This window comes from Ricinus communis, chromosome 5, assembly GCF_019578655.1.
Source record: "Ricinus communis isolate WT05 ecotype wild-type chromosome 5, ASM1957865v1, whole genome shotgun sequence".
Taxonomy (NCBI): domain Eukaryota; kingdom Viridiplantae; phylum Streptophyta; class Magnoliopsida; order Malpighiales; family Euphorbiaceae; genus Ricinus; species Ricinus communis.
Window position 1 is genome coordinate 9,299,707 of NC_063260.1, and position 16,021 is coordinate 9,315,727.

Sequence of the window (16,021 nt, forward strand, 5' to 3'; positions counted from 1 at the left end):
AATTTGCTCCTTTAATTTTTTTAACAGAAAAGAAAGAAAAAGTTAACTGAAAGGCTGGTGAAGTATGAAAATGTCATTTTACTTATTATTCATCAATTCATACATTATACAACATACAAAAGATAGTCTTATCTAAGAAAAGGACTTTGTCCATTTTTCGACCTGTAATGATATTTTTATTTTTTCATTGTTTTCAAAGCTGTATGTACTGCCTTAAACGTGCTTTACATTTAAGTTTCTCTAGGATAAATGCATGCATTTCTTACTTTTAAATATGAAAATGTAATTGATGCAAGCTCGCCTAATCAGATTGGCCCATCGGAGCATAGCTTGCCAGATTCTGATAACATATTGATTAATCTATAGATCGGGTGGGTGGACAAGAGAAGAATTAGAGTTTTACCTAGACACTACTCGACTCCTCACATACGTAAAGTAGGACTCTTACCTGTGATTATCTATTAGGATAAGGACTCTTTTTGCGATAGGCTTTATCTCCTAAGAATAAGGAGATATATTGTGAGCAAACTACTCCACCCTTTTTTATCTATAATTGGTGCGGTGATCGTGGAACACTCCCTTTTAGTTGTTTCAGAAAGTAATCACTTTTATTTCCCATGGATCCCTCATATGCTGCCGAACGTTTGGGCCTGAATTTTTTCCCACCAAACTCGGGGCAAGAAGAAGTGCCTATTGACCCCGCCTCAAATCAGCCTTCCAACCCTCACTACCCCTAAGTTAATATTATCCCCATAGAATAGCCAAACACAAACATCAATATCAATCTCAACCAACCTTCCACTAGCCAATCGCTCATGTCCGTCTTCGCTAAATTCATGCACTAAAAGAATTGGCCCTAAATAAATATGCCAAGCTAGTTCAATAGATGATCGGAGTAGGTGGCTAAGCGGGAGGAAATTGGGAATTGAAACAGATTCCTAAATCAGACAATAGTAGAGCTGATAAGATAGCTAAGTGTATAGCTAGAGGAAAGATATCTCAGCTCAGATGAGTATTGGTGGAAGTGCGAACATCTCCTACAACAACAGTTACACCTGTGATGGTAGTAAATTAGGAAGGGACGTGGATGGATCTTATAGTTCAGTATCTCATGGCAAGAGTATTGGCAAGATCGAGATTGGAGAACCTACAACTAATTAAGAGAGTTGCGCATTATAACATGTATGAAGGTGAGCTGTACGGGTGGTCTTATATCCATTCATGGTTGAAGTGTATTCCAAAAAAGTAGGGCAGATATGTACTGAGGAAAATTCATGAAGGCGTGTGCGGAGTCCACGAGGCGAGTGCTAACATTTACACAAAGGCGTTGCAAGGGTATTACTGCCCTATGATAAAGAAAGATGTTAAGAGCTTGGTTCGCCATTGCCAGAGCTGCCAAAAGCATGCGTCTGCCCTAAAGAGACCTTTCAGAGAGCTCGCCCCTATTGATTACTCCTCGCCTTCCTTACAGTAGGGAATAGATATATTGGGACCTTTCCCCCCTAAGAATTAGTCCAAGTTCCTAATAGTAGCCATTGATTACTTCACCAAATGATAGAAACAAAGCCTGTAACAAGTATAACTCAAAAGAGGATCACCGATTTCTTCTTTAAATTTGTTATTTGTAGGCTCGGCATCCCCAAGGTTGCGATTTCGAACAACGGGAAGCAATTTGACTTAAGGCAGTTCTGATCCCTCTACAAAGATTATAAAGTAGATATGAGGTTCACCTCTATGGCTCATCCCTTAACCAATGGGCAAACAGAGGTCGTTACTATACAAGTTAGAAAATGGTACTGGAAAGATCCTCCCTCACTCCTAGAACTCAAACAATCTCAGGGCTTATTGCCAGTAAAGTACTATCCAAATATTAGTTATTTTTATTTATGATTATATTCATTAGTTATCCAATAAAGGTGCGAGATACATCGCTCGTTGTTGAAGTTAGATTTATTTTTACCTTACAAATATCAATGATAAGTATTTTTTTAGTCAAATGGCCAGTGATTACATATTTATCATTGCACAATTAAGAATCTCCAAATTTAAATAGAGTGTTCAAGATCTCCAAAAGAAGATCCTCAAAAGAGAATCTTCAAAGAGAAGATCTCTCAAAAAGTTTACAAAGATAATCTTCCAAGGAAGATCTCCTAGAAAATCTCCACAGAAGATCTTCAAAAAAGAAGATCCCCAAGGAATCTCCAAAAGATCTTTAAAAAAAAAAAGATCCTGAAGAAGTCTCTAAAAGATCTTCAAAAAAAGAAAATCTCTAAGAAATCTCCAAAGTAAATCTTCTAAGTGAAGATCTCTCAGAAAATCTCCAAAGATGATCTTTCAAGAGAAGATCTCCCAGAAACTCTCTAAAAGAGATCCTCCAAAAGAAGATCCCTCTTAAGATCTCCTAAGAAGATATAATAATAGAAAAAAGGGAAGATTAAAACAAAAGTAAAGGAGAAAAAAATGTAATATGAAGATAAAAGGAACTATTTATATACATCGCCACTTTTGGTGTTAATTATATAATCGTTTAGAGAAAAAGGATGATTGGATGAAACAATAGGCTCAGCTTTGGCAAGCAAATCATGGGAGGAAAAAGACTCAGAAAACTCTAGAGCAGGAAGCGGAGGAGGAGTAGGAAACTCGATTAAGGGAAGCAGAGTATTCAACCTATCCCGAATGTTAGAAAGAGATTGGGAATAGATAGAAACCTCGCCTTCACCAACAACTTCCTCATCTTCATCAGGGTAGATCTCGTTAACAAAATCAAGGTTGAGTTTTGGAAATTGTTCATGAATCTTGCTTACAACTTTTCTCCATCTACTCAACCATAACCTCCTTAGCAGCTTTCTCTTTCTCTAACTTGCCTATTAAAGAATAAACTTAATTCCTGGCAGCTTCCAACTTCCTCCGCATCGAGCAAAGATTGCCTAAAAGAGCAGTAACTTTCTGGTTTAGTTCTAATTCGGAGGCAGCATGCCTGGCTTTCTTTTTTTCCCGTAAGAATCGGTAGTCTGCTAACAACTTTCCAGATCAGCTTTGTTCTTGGATTCAAGGTTCGCCTTAGCCTTAGCCCGATCGCTCTTCACTTTATCCTTATACTCCAAAGATCACCGACAAAGAGCAAAAATAGCTTGAGAAGCCATTGAATGGACAAAGTGCCAGCAATAATATGCATATATATGATAAAAGAACCCTATTAGAGACGATAGATCACCTACCAGAGCCAAATGCCCATATACAAAACCTGTGATTTTTGCATTAGAAATATATTCAACAAATAGCTCCTGATCTTTGGAAAGTTGGATCGCGCTCATCACATCAGTGGCGATGAGTGGATAAGACACCAAAGCTTCTTTGCCATACTTCTCTTCCACCAGGGCAATAAATTTATAAGAGACTACTAGAGGGATTGATGTTTCACCCAACTTTAGCAATTTAGGGGGGCGAGGGAGACCACCACTAGAAGCTGGTCTTTTCAATGTACCCCTAGGAACCACCATAGATCGCTGGGTTTAGAAGCGTAAGGAGATGCATGCTATTTCTTTATTGAAAACCTCCTTAGCAAGAGGCGCAACACCTTTAGATCCCTTCGGAGTTCGACTCAAAGAAGTAGGTCGGGGTTGGAGCAGTTTTGCCTTCTACTCTTTCTTCTCCTTCATGATTTGAGCTAAAGACTTTACCTCTGCCAAGATAGAAATAAGAGAGTTAGACCATAAAAAAAGATATAGCAGAAAAGACGAATAACAAGACAGATACCATGAGATCATCCTGATGGGCTCCGAGGGGAGGTAGGATCAATTTTTATTTTTCTACTCTTTCTTTGGTTAGTGGGGGGCGGACTATCATAGAGGAGTTCAGTACCAGAAACCGGACTAATACTATATAAGGTGGCATTTTGTTTCCCTGTTTCGCCAAAGAAAGGTTAAGCAACTCTCAAAACACTTACATTCTTTTGTCTTTCCTAAAATACTAACTTGACCGTCCGAGTGGTTTTCCAGGTACCACGCTTAGAAAATCCCAACTTGCTGTTTTGTAGGTGCATTTTCAAGAGCAGTTCGCCATACAAGATTGGTATACTAATTGGTACTTTCTGGTTCGTATTAGTTATTAAAAAAATTAAAAAAAAATAAAAAATAGAAAAAAACATAGGTGACAATAAAAAATAAAAAAATAAAAACGAGATATAACTACAGTATATTAATGTAATTATGTATGTTGTTAGAAAAGATAAATTTCTAAAAAAAGGGAGATTTATAATATAATTTTCTTTTGTATGTATTCCCTGAAATCTGTGACGTCCGTCCATGCAGGAAAAGGATATGCATTGGACAAAGATCCAACCTTCACCGCTTATTGCCTTTTTCTTTCATTATTATAAATATATCCTTGGTAAGTTCCCATTCTTTCTCCAAAAACAAATTGGGAAGTATATCTACAAATTTCTGAGTCTATCTATAAATCTTTCAGTAATAATACGTACTGGCAGGATTGTAAGTATTATTGCTCTTTATTTATACCCAAAAGAATGTCATTTTCTTTTTAAAATGTTTCTTTCAGACTTTTCTTTTCTACAATGTTTTCAAAGCAAAATTGATTGAGAAAACCTGTTTATTTCTTATATATTATTATATTCATCTAATTGTTAAACGTCTTGCACGTGAGTGTTTGCATTTAAAAATTAAAAAATCTGGACTTTCTAAAAATTAAAAACTAATATAATTCCGTGCCGTAATGATAAAGTGAGATTATTTTAGAAAGTTCAAATCTCACTTGATTGAGAAAAATTAAAAAAATAAAATAAATATAAAATAAAAAAGTAAGATTTGTGTTTACAAAATATATATCACCATGAATAAGTAAGCGATAATCTATATGGATAATTAGTATATATTTAATTACTTAAAATTAATAAATTTATATTAATTATTTATTAATTTAACATATAAATAAAAATAATGTATTATAATTATATAAAATAAATTTTAAATAAAAATAAATATCATAAAAAAAAATAATAATAACCATGAAAAGCTAGTCAACAATAAAAAATTTATATAATATCATTGATATTATTTCCCAAAACTTAACATTATTTAACTTGCGATAGGACACTTTCAAATGTATCATGATACAATCAGTTTACTGCTCAATTGTTAAAACAAACAAAAAACCCATATAGAAAGAATTTCTATGAATGACATAATAGATTCAATATACCTAAGAATTTCTCCTTGGTTGGTCGAACAATTAACTTTTTTTTTTTTAATCTTCGTTTCACTGCCTTAAACATCTTTAAGACCATTAACAAAAAGAGAATCAAACATTTCCATTTCATGTTTCGCCAAAACTACACCAACTTCGACTCCACCAGTCCCATCTCTGCTTTCCGCCAAAGAAATGGTTCCAGTACTCCTATCAATGGATGTAATCTCCACCTTCTTTGGCCTTCCCCACCCAAAATCTGTCGAGTAAACCCCGAATCGAGGTGACCCGGCTGTCCCAATGGCTTCTATAGAGCCTGGCTTAATAGCCATAAATGTTGAAATCTTCTCTTTAGCTCCTTCAAGAGCTCCTTTCTCTAGCCTTTTTATTTTCTCGCTAAGCCTTTCAACAGCAAAGAAAAGCCCATTTTCTTGCATGAGACCTTCTGGTTCTACTTCTGCAGTATGGATGCTAACGCAATTCCCAAAATAATTTGCAGGTAATGGAGGGTCTAAACGGGCTCTACAGTCTGCGATAATTGCAAACATCACCTTTCTATGTCTTTCCAGTCCTCTTGCTTTAAGAACGTTGACAGCTACATATGCATAAGAGAGCACAAAAGTTGATAAATGCATTGAGTTGTCAAATTGGTAATGTAATAGAACCTTTTGCCTGAGTTTCTTTATATCTTCTCGAGACAACTCGAATGTTCCTCGTACTCGGTTAGTTTTAGGTGGTTGTGATAATAGCTTCAAGCTTCTAGGATTATGGCCCAAATCCACTCGTGACGCAATTTCTAACCAATTGTTCAAGTACACCATGCTAATCCCTTCTGGATCTTGAATAATTGTCCGATCAATGATGGGAACTTGCTCTGGTGAAAGACTTGGTTTCTTTTCTTTTTCGCTCTGTGATTTGCATAAGTTAGCCCATGCTTTCATGAACATGGTTACGCTATGCCCATCAAGAATGGCATGATGAGAAGAGACGCCAATGCAAAAACCTTGATTAGGGAACAACGTTGCTTGAAAGGAAATAACCGCTGCTGTTGTGTCAGATACAGGCAACTCAGGTATGTAAGAACGTGATTCAACAGCTTCACGAATCCCATTCCCTGCTAGATGGTGAAAGTCTGCATCAGACTCCGCAATCGTGACCGAAACGGCACTGTTATTTGGGGCATAAAAGATGAAGGGCTTGTCAGCGTCTGGTGGCCAAACGAGGCTGCCGGCGAGAGGGAGATAATGGAGGAGAGCAAGGGCGAGGGAGTGCTTGAGTTTAGGAAGAATGACAGAGTCAAAAAGGGCAGGGGTTGAATCGGAGAGTTGGTAGAAGAAGATACGCTCAACTGGGTGGAATTTAATCCAGAATGTGTCGAAGAAAGTGAGAGGAAGAGAGAGCTCCGCGGCTGATGCAGGAGAGTCCAAGGAAGGAGTGATTCGGCAAACATCAACTACTCTTACTCTGCCATTGCTTGAAGCCATGGGGACAAACAGGCAGAGAGAAAGAAGATGAAATTTTAATGAGATGAGGTTTTGTCTTCAAAGAGAACGGGACGGAACACAAACCAATTTATGCCAAATTAGGAAGATTTTATTACACATTCGTCATGCACCGCTGATTCAATAAAATAACAATAATTTAATATGATTCTCCTATATTTTATCTTAAAATTGACAGATTAATTTGTAGAGATAAATTAGAATAGAAAAAAATAATATAAAATAAATATTCTAGTCACGTGTTAAATTAAATTTATATAATTATTATTTAAATTCTTTACTTTATGGAGAAAAATATGATCTTTATTTATTATAATTATTAATTATGTATGTATATTATATTTTACTTTTACAATTAATATCCCAAATTCTTTCAAGAGAATTCCTAATTTTACTAAAGGCCCTTTAAACATTAAGAAATATATGAACTTAACCAAAAGAAGTCTTTCTCAATTAGCAAGAGAATAGGGCACCTCAGCATTCAGTTTTTGCTTCTTGTCCTACATTACAAATAAAGAAAGTTTGACAAAATACAGATATAAATGGCTAAAAGTTAAAGAACTAATTGATTGGCCATTGTTTTAAGACCCTTTCATTTTATGATTTACTATCTTTCTTCAATTGGTACTAAATTTTTAATTTATTTTATATATTATTTTTATTATTTCTCTCGGTATCGACAAAAAAATCAATCAATTTCAGTTTATATTATATTTGATGCCAACAGTGTTTCACGTGACATGCTTACTAAATTCTTCATCAAGTCATCAAAAATCATAAAGGATTTGTGGTTATGTATTAACTTCAGTTTCAATAGAAGAAAGAAAAGGCCAAAAAGTGAAGCATTACTAATATTATATTTTTATTCATCTCTATTTCTAGATAGGTACTCTTTCTTACGTGGCTTTCTATTTAATTTCTCTGTTTTAATTTATATATATATATATATATATATATGTGGCTTTCTATTTAATTTCTCTGTTTTAATTTATATATATTTCCAAATTAGGATATATATTTATTAATACAGATATTAGGATAAATTTTTTAAAAAGTAATAATATAAATAGTCACTAAATTTTATACTTAATTTTATTTTAGATATAAAATTTTAATTTAATTCCTTTCAATCACTCAACTTTAATTTTATTTTAACTTAATCACTTTACAAATAAAAAATTGACACACGAACAAAAAAACAATAAAAAAATAATTAAAAAAATATGATATGTCAGTTTCTTATCAATAAGATGACTAATTTATAACTAAATTTAAAATTAAATAATTACAATAGAATAAATTAAAATTTTATGATCAAAATGAAACTAAATATAAAATTTAGTCATCATTTATATTATTATTTTAATTTTTTAATCATACATTCATAAATTGTCACGTCAACTCAATTTAATATTTAGAATTACAACTATAATTATGAAACGTGGCAATATATATATATATATATATATAGTTTTGATCTAACATTATTAGAAATTAATAGATATAAATGTAACATTTTATAAAATATTATCATTGTGATATAATTATAATAATAACTTCATAATTCTATTTAGCAAATTGAATTCACCTAACAATAGTTTCATATATACATAAATATTTTGCTTAACTAATAACTTAATAATACTCTAGAGAGTATAAAAGATTAAAAATCTGAATTCCAATAATTAACTCTATGTATGTATACCTTGCATGTACACACGAATAGATAAATAATTATTAAAATTTTATATTTGGACGTTTTGTTATTGACATAATGAATTTTAACTAATATGTTGAAAGTAAAAAATAAAATGAAATTTAGTGAAATGAATTGTGTTTCAATTTATATAACAGGAAATGGGACACCAACTAATGTGTGGAGAGTTAGATCATCTCAAATTACCAATCAGTATACCGCCACTATTGTAATTTCAATTATAAAATTAAGTTGGTAAAAATAATTTAATAAATTTTTAATATTTAATATTAATTTATAATATTTTTAAAAAATAATAGCAAATTATTTATTTTTATTACATTTTTAATTTTTCTAAAAATATAAAATATTATTAATGCAATAATATAAAAATTATTTTAAAAATATTTATTAATTAATTTTAATATTATATTAATTGATACTATCACTATAATTGATATTATTATTTTATAGAATTAAGAATCTATTATATAGTTAAAAGATTTAATCTATTATTAATATAATATTTAAAATATAATTTAAGATGTTATTTTCTAGAATTAAAATTATTATCCGATTAGAAAATTAATCTATTAATTGATAGAATATTAAAATATAATTAATATATTATTTTTTAGAATACAAACTAGCATCATTATCTGATTAGAAAACTATTTATTAATTAATATAAATATTAAAAATATAGTTAATATACTATCTCTTAGAATTAGAGATAATATTTAATTTAGAATATGATTTATTAGTCAGTAAATCAATATAAAAAACTAAAAAATTATATATAAATTTAAATTTCATGTATTTAAAATAAATGTGAATGTCAAAACGAATAAGTAAATATAACAAAATAATAATTTTATGTGTCAAAAATTAAGCACATATATCAAAAATTTAAAATTTTAAAAATTAATATATAAATAAATAAATAAATAAATAAATATATATATATTTTTTTATCTCAGTCTTTATTATATTAGGAAAATTTTAATTTTTATTCTAATTAGTTGTAAAAAGTGCACATATTCCAATAAAATTATTTATTTGACTCACTATTTTTATTTTTCTATTTTTTTGGTCCATTTTATCTTTTCAACAAAGTGGCAGTTTAATTTTTATTATTTTGAAGGTTTCATTTAAAAGTTATTCTCTACTTTTTATAATTGAGGAATGAGTTTTTAACTCTTAAAGATTCTTTAAAAAATTAAGATTTAAAAACTCTTTGGAAGAAATTTCCTTTTTATTGTAAAGAAAAAGAAAGAATTAAGAGCTCATTAGGACTTGTGTCACACTCCCATTACATGCATACCAACAGACATTAGCCAGATAGCATACAAGCATCGTAGACTATATACTATATGTAGATAGGTCAATATGCTAATTGTTAAAAATCAAAACACAAGGTTATTAACATATAAACATATGATTATACTTAAATATCATTTAACAAATATTCAAAATATCTTCTTATGCCTTACAAGGCATACTTCTATATACATCACATAACTGCATACAAAATGCATCAGGAGGAGACTCCACAAAACTGGCCCAACCTCACAGAACTGCTAAAAGCTAGACTTCGGATACAACCAATGGATGCACTACTATTTACCAACCTAAAAAGAAAATTTTTGGAGAGGGGTGAGCCTCCAGCTCAGTAAATAAATAATCAACATAATCTATATCATGTACACTTAATATAATTTCCACCCAATCACATAACTTACCATGATTCATAATTTAGGCATAAATTCATACCATTCTATTCAATTCATTACAACCATCATAGAAAAAAAATACAATTTAGCAATTATGGTTAGTTCTCACGGCTTGTGGATCCCCTTTAATGTGCTACTCCGCCTCATCCTCACCTATCACACATGTAAGCTGCTCCGCCTCATCCTCACATTACACACTTTTATAGCCTCTCTAGGCTTTAGCCTCCTAAGACTTTATATATATATATATATATATATATATATATATATATATATATTTTTTTTTTCACAGGGGAATCCACCATTCACATGCACATATGCACTTAACATCACAATTCAATCATTTCACTTATATCATATTCAAGCAATAACAATTGTTCCACTCAACACCAATCATTTCCATCTCATTCATTCAAACATAACACAATATTAAGCAAACACAACCATTCATAGAACATTTGATTAAATATATGAATATAGCAAATATTAACTAATTACTTACTCAAAATACACTTATTCCTTCAGCATAGAAGAACCTCCTTTCTCCACAACTTCCTTTACAGGCCTTTGAGTTCCTGTTAACACATTCATCAATTCACATTTCATGCATATTCCAAATATTCATGTAAATGCTAGTTCTAATGCATTACAAGATCATCTTCTCTCTAATTCATAGGTCTCACTCTTCCTCTAAAACTCTCAATTACTGTTTTAATATCATATAAACATATTTCATATAGCTATATACCAATTTAACTCAAATTAACATCAAATAAATTACATAAAACTAATCTCCAACATCTCTGTTTTCTAGACAGAATTTAGTACCAAAGTATTTATTGCTGGGAAAAATTGGCTTAATAAAAAAATATTGTATTAAATAGAAATATACTTTTATGTGTCTAGTTTTACCTGCAAGAAGAATTACTCAATTCTGACTTCTATAGATTTAATTATTCCCAAATTACTAAGCAAGGGTCATACAGCTAGTTGTACCCGAGCAGCAATCTGTTTGCTCAATTTAAGCAACCAAAACGGCAAAAATAGCAAAATAAAAAAATACAAAGTTATAGAGGACTCTTCAAAATTTCCATAGAAACTAATTAAGCTTAATTTGGACTTATATAACGCATGTTATGCCCAAAATACAGAACATCAAGGTTGCTGGAATTTTGACAGTTTTCTGTCTTGACATACTTAAACTTAAATCAAGCATAATCTTTATGTAATCATTCAATACTCTATTAATTCATGATAAATAGACCTTTAATTAATCAATGAAAGCATCAATTGAAGTTTTGCCAATTTGTAATCAAGAACCCTAATGACAAATTTATAATACTCAAGTAACAACTCACCAATTTCAGCTTTTGGGTTGCTAATATGCTCAAATCCTTTAGCTTTAGCTTGACTCCTTCAATAGTTGGTAAAATCCTATCTTAATCTTAAGTTTTTCTAGGTATTTCACTCCTCTCTCTTGTTTCAAATTTTGAGTTTTTGGCCATGTACGAATTTTAGAGAAATGAAAAGGTAAAATGAGCTTGCTCATGGTTCCAATTTCCAAGATTCATCTCTCAATGCCACCACCTACTTAAACTAGTTTTATCATCCTAAATTAATTCTTACAAACCATACATAGGTACTAACTTTTAATTGTATCTTTTAAGTCCAATCTATTTACCCAACCTTCAACTACTGATTCAATTAAGTCTTAAGGCTTAATACACATAACCCAAGTACTTAATCAACTTATCTAAATTAATAATCTAATATCATGCTTCTTATTCTCTACTTATAATTAATATATATCTATTCTCATAAAATAAAATTATTATTAATATATCATCATATGTCCAATGATTAAATATAAATGCACATAACATGTACGATGAGAAAATGCAGGCGTTACAACTCTCCCTTCCTTAAGAAATTTCATCCCTGAAATTTTAACAACTCACCAACATTACTATGGAATAGATGCGGATACTTCTATCTCATATGCTCTTCCAGTTCCCAAGTGCTTCTCTTGGTGAATGATGACTCCACTTAATTTTGACTATAGGAATGTCTTTATTTCTTAATTTCTTAACCCTCTGATCAAGGATTTCTATCGGTTCTTCCACATATGTCAACTTTTTTGTGATTTCTATCTCTGGCTCTAGAATGCTATGACTAGGATCTGATTTATATCGCCTCAACATAGAAACATGAAAAATATCATGAATAGAAGACAACTTTATAGGTAATGATAACCTATAAGCCAATGGTCCAACTCTTTTAATAATTTCATAAGGTCCTACATACCTCGGATTCAATTTCCCTTATTTACCAAACCTTAATATTCCTTTCGATGGTGATACCCGCAAGAAAACTTTATCACCCATAATATATTCCATTTTCCTTCTATGCAAATCATCATAACTCTTTTGTCTGTCCTGTGCTACTTTCAAATTCTTTTTAACTATCTCTATTTTATCCACTGTTTCTTGTACCAATTCTGGACCTTCAAGCTGTCTTAAACCTTCAACATCCCAGCATACTGGACTTTTACATTTCCTCCCGTACAAAGCTTCATATGGAGCCATACCGATACTAGAATGAAAAATGTTGTTATACACAAATTCCATATGTGGTAAGTAATCATCCCAGTTACCCTTGAACTCAAGTGTGCAAGCCCTCATCATATCTTCTAATGTCTGAATAGTTCTTTCTGATTTCCTATCTGTTTGAGGATGAAAAGCTGTACTGAAATGAAGCTTAGTACCATATGCTTTCTGCAAACTCTCCCAGAAATAAGAAGTAAATCTAGGATCCCTATCTGATATAATAGATATAGGCACATCATGCAATCTAACAATCTCAGAAATATAGAATTATACAAGTTTATTAAGTGAATCTGTTTGCTTCATAGGTAGGAAATGAGCACATTTAGTAAGTCGATCAACAATTACCCAAATAGCGTCATGCTTGTTAAATGTACGCGACAATCCCATAACAAAATCCATAGTAATCTTGTCCCACTTCCACACAGGTATAGATAAAGAATGAAGTTTACCTGCAGGTGCCTGGTGCTTTGCTTTCACTTACTGACATGTCAAACACTTACTCACAAATTTTGTCACATCCTTCTTCATTGTTGGCCACCAATAATAAGGCTTCAAATTTTTATACATTTTGGTACTTCCAGGATGCATTGCATAAGGTGCATAGTGTGCTTCATGCATGATTTCCTTTCTCAAATCCCCTACATCAGGTAAACATACACGATTTCTATTCAATAACACATCATCATCTTTCAACACAAATTGTGTATTCTTTCCTTCTTGTACTCTACCCTTCATCCTTTGCAAATAAGAATCTTCATACTGTGCATCTTTAATTTTATCTCCAATCAAAGGTTTTACTTGTAATGTGGCTAACAGAACATCGTCATAAACATAAAACTTCACATCCATAGCTCTAAGTGCAACTAAATATTCCATATTGTAAGAAATCATACTTGAAAAATTTCCACTGACTTCCTACTTAAAGCATCCGCAACAATATTTGTTTTTCCAGGATGATAATCAATAGTGCAATCATAATCCTTCAGAAGCTCAATCCATCTTCGTTGTCTCAGATTCAACTATTTTTGCTTAGGGATATATTTCAAACTCTTATGATCAGTAAATATCTGAAATGTCTCCCCGTAATGTCGCCATATCTTCAATGCATGTACAATAACTGTTAATTCAAGATCATGTGTAGGATAATTCAGCTCATGAGGTTGCAATTGTCTTAAAGCATAAGCTATAACCTTCCCATGCAGCATTAAAACACATCCAAGTCCTTGCCTAGAAGCATCAATATATGCAACATAACCTCCATTTTCAGATGGCAATGCAAGTATTGGTGTAATAGTAAGCCTTTTTTTCAACTCTTGAAAATTTTGATCACACAACTCAGTCCATTAAAATGACACATTCTTCTTTAACAAAGCTGTGAGAGGCTTAGCAATAACTGAAAAATATTTTACAAATCTTCTATAATAGCCAGCTAACCCAAGAAAACTTCGAACTTCAGAAATATTTCTAGGCGGTTCCCATTCAATAATTGCTTTAATCTTTGATGAATCTGGTTGCACTCCATGTTTAGAAATAATATGCCCTAAGAATGCAATTTCCTCCATCCAAAACTCACATTTGTTGAATTTTTCATACAACTGTTTTTTCCTCAAAATTTGTAAAACAATTCTCAAGTGTTGTTCATGCTCTTCTAGGCTTCTAGAGTAAATCAGAATATCATCAATGAACACAATAACAAAGTGATCTAAATATGGCTGGAAAGTCTTGTTCATCAGTGACATAATAGCAGCAGGAGCATTTGTTAACCCAAATGGCATCACAATAAATTCATAATGCCCATACCTTGTTCTGAATGCTGTCTTGGCAATAGATTTCTCTTCAACCCGGAGTTGCCAATAACCTGATCTTAAATCAATTTTAGAGAATACAGTTGCACCTTTTAACTGATCAAGCAAATAATCAATTCTCGGCAATGGATATTTATTCTTCACTGTAATCCTATTCAATTGCCTATAATCAATACATAATCGCATACTACCATTCTTTTTCTTCACAAACAGAATTGGTGCTCCCTATGGTGAAGTACTTGGCTTGATGAAACCTTTATTAAGCAACTCTTCTAATTGCTTCTTCAATTCTTCCAATTCTTATGGAGCCATTCTGTATGGTGCAATGGAAATAGGTCCCGCGTCAGGGATGATGTCAATCTCAAAATCAACCTCTCGATTTGGTGGCAGACCAGGCAAATCATCTAAGAATACGTTAGGAAATTCTCTGACCACTGAAACGTCTAATACCCCTGGACTGAACTTAGTAGTATCTACTAAACTAATCAGATATGCTTCACATCCATCTTTAACTAACTGACATGCAGTCATTGCTAAAATCAAACAATTAGGAATTGTCTTCCTTTCACCCACCATTACTGTTTTCATTTCTCCTTATATTTCCATAGCCACTTCCTTCGTTTTATAATCAATAATAGCATGATTTCTTGACAACCAATCCATCCCCAAAATAACATCAAACTCTCTAAGATTAATAACAACCAAATCTACATGTAGTTTGACACTATCTACTACTACATGACATGATCTCACTATCGTATTTACTGTGATAATACCCCCAGCAGGCATAGATACATATATATCATAACCTAATGCCTCTATATTACCATGACCATGCGATGCAAAATCATGTGATATGAATGAACATGTGGATCCAGGATCAATAAGAACATGTGCATCAGAATCATGAATAGAAAGTATACCAGTAACAATTTTAAGTGCTACAAATGCTTCATTGCTAGTAGTAGCAAATACTCTAGCTTGTGCTTAAGGTTGACCAATATGTTCTGATGGTGTTGCTGAAATAGTTAAACCTCCTCTGCCACCTCTTCCCCTGCCTCTGTCTGAACCAACTGTAATATTTTCACCAACACTACTCTGACCCACTGTATAAGATTCTCTAACATTATTTTTTCTCATAGGACAATCTCTAGAATAATGTCCTGGCTTACTACAAGTGAAACATACTACTGATCTAGGTCCCTAACATTCTCCACTATATCTCTTGTTGCACGTAGGAAAAACAGGAGCAAACCCTCTAATGGCCGAAACTTGTCCTCTTTTAAGTCTGGATGAATTGTATCCACCTCTGCTATAAGGTACTGTGGAGGATCTACTAGACTGACCACCAAACCCTTGTCAATGATAACTACTCCTCTGTGAATTAGAGCCTCTGAACGAAGAAATACTAATATGTCTTGGAGGATTACTATAAGTACCAATGATTTTCTTCTTTTTAGCTTCCATAGTATTCATT

At 32.1% G+C, this 16,021-nt stretch overlaps 1 protein-coding gene and 1 long non-coding RNA gene across 2 annotated transcripts; both read right to left on the reverse strand.

Moving 5' to 3' along the window:
- Positions 1–2,468: 2,468 nt before the first annotated feature.
- Positions 2,469–4,393, reverse strand: LOC112536225. Its single transcript, XR_007215957.1, has 2 exons — positions 3,757–4,393; positions 2,469–3,682 (listed from the first exon to the last, which is right to left on the reverse strand). It is a non-coding gene; the product is annotated as an uncharacterized LOC112536225 (long non-coding RNA).
- Positions 4,394–5,037: 644 nt separating this feature from the next.
- Positions 5,038–6,813, reverse strand: LOC8289601 (phenolic glucoside malonyltransferase 1). Its single transcript, XM_002527576.4, has one exon. The coding sequence runs from the start codon at positions 6,684–6,686 to the stop codon at positions 5,283–5,285; it is 1,404 nt and encodes a 467-aa protein (XP_002527622.1). The 5' UTR covers positions 6,687–6,813; the 3' UTR covers positions 5,038–5,282.
- Positions 6,814–16,021: the final 9,208 nt, after the last annotated feature.

Bases quoted from the DNA above. Each gene is read 5' to 3' on its own strand.
- LOC8289601 (XM_002527576.4), bottom strand. From the start codon at position 6,686: ATGGCTTCAAGCAATGGCAGAGTAAGAGTAGTTGATGTTTGCCGAATC.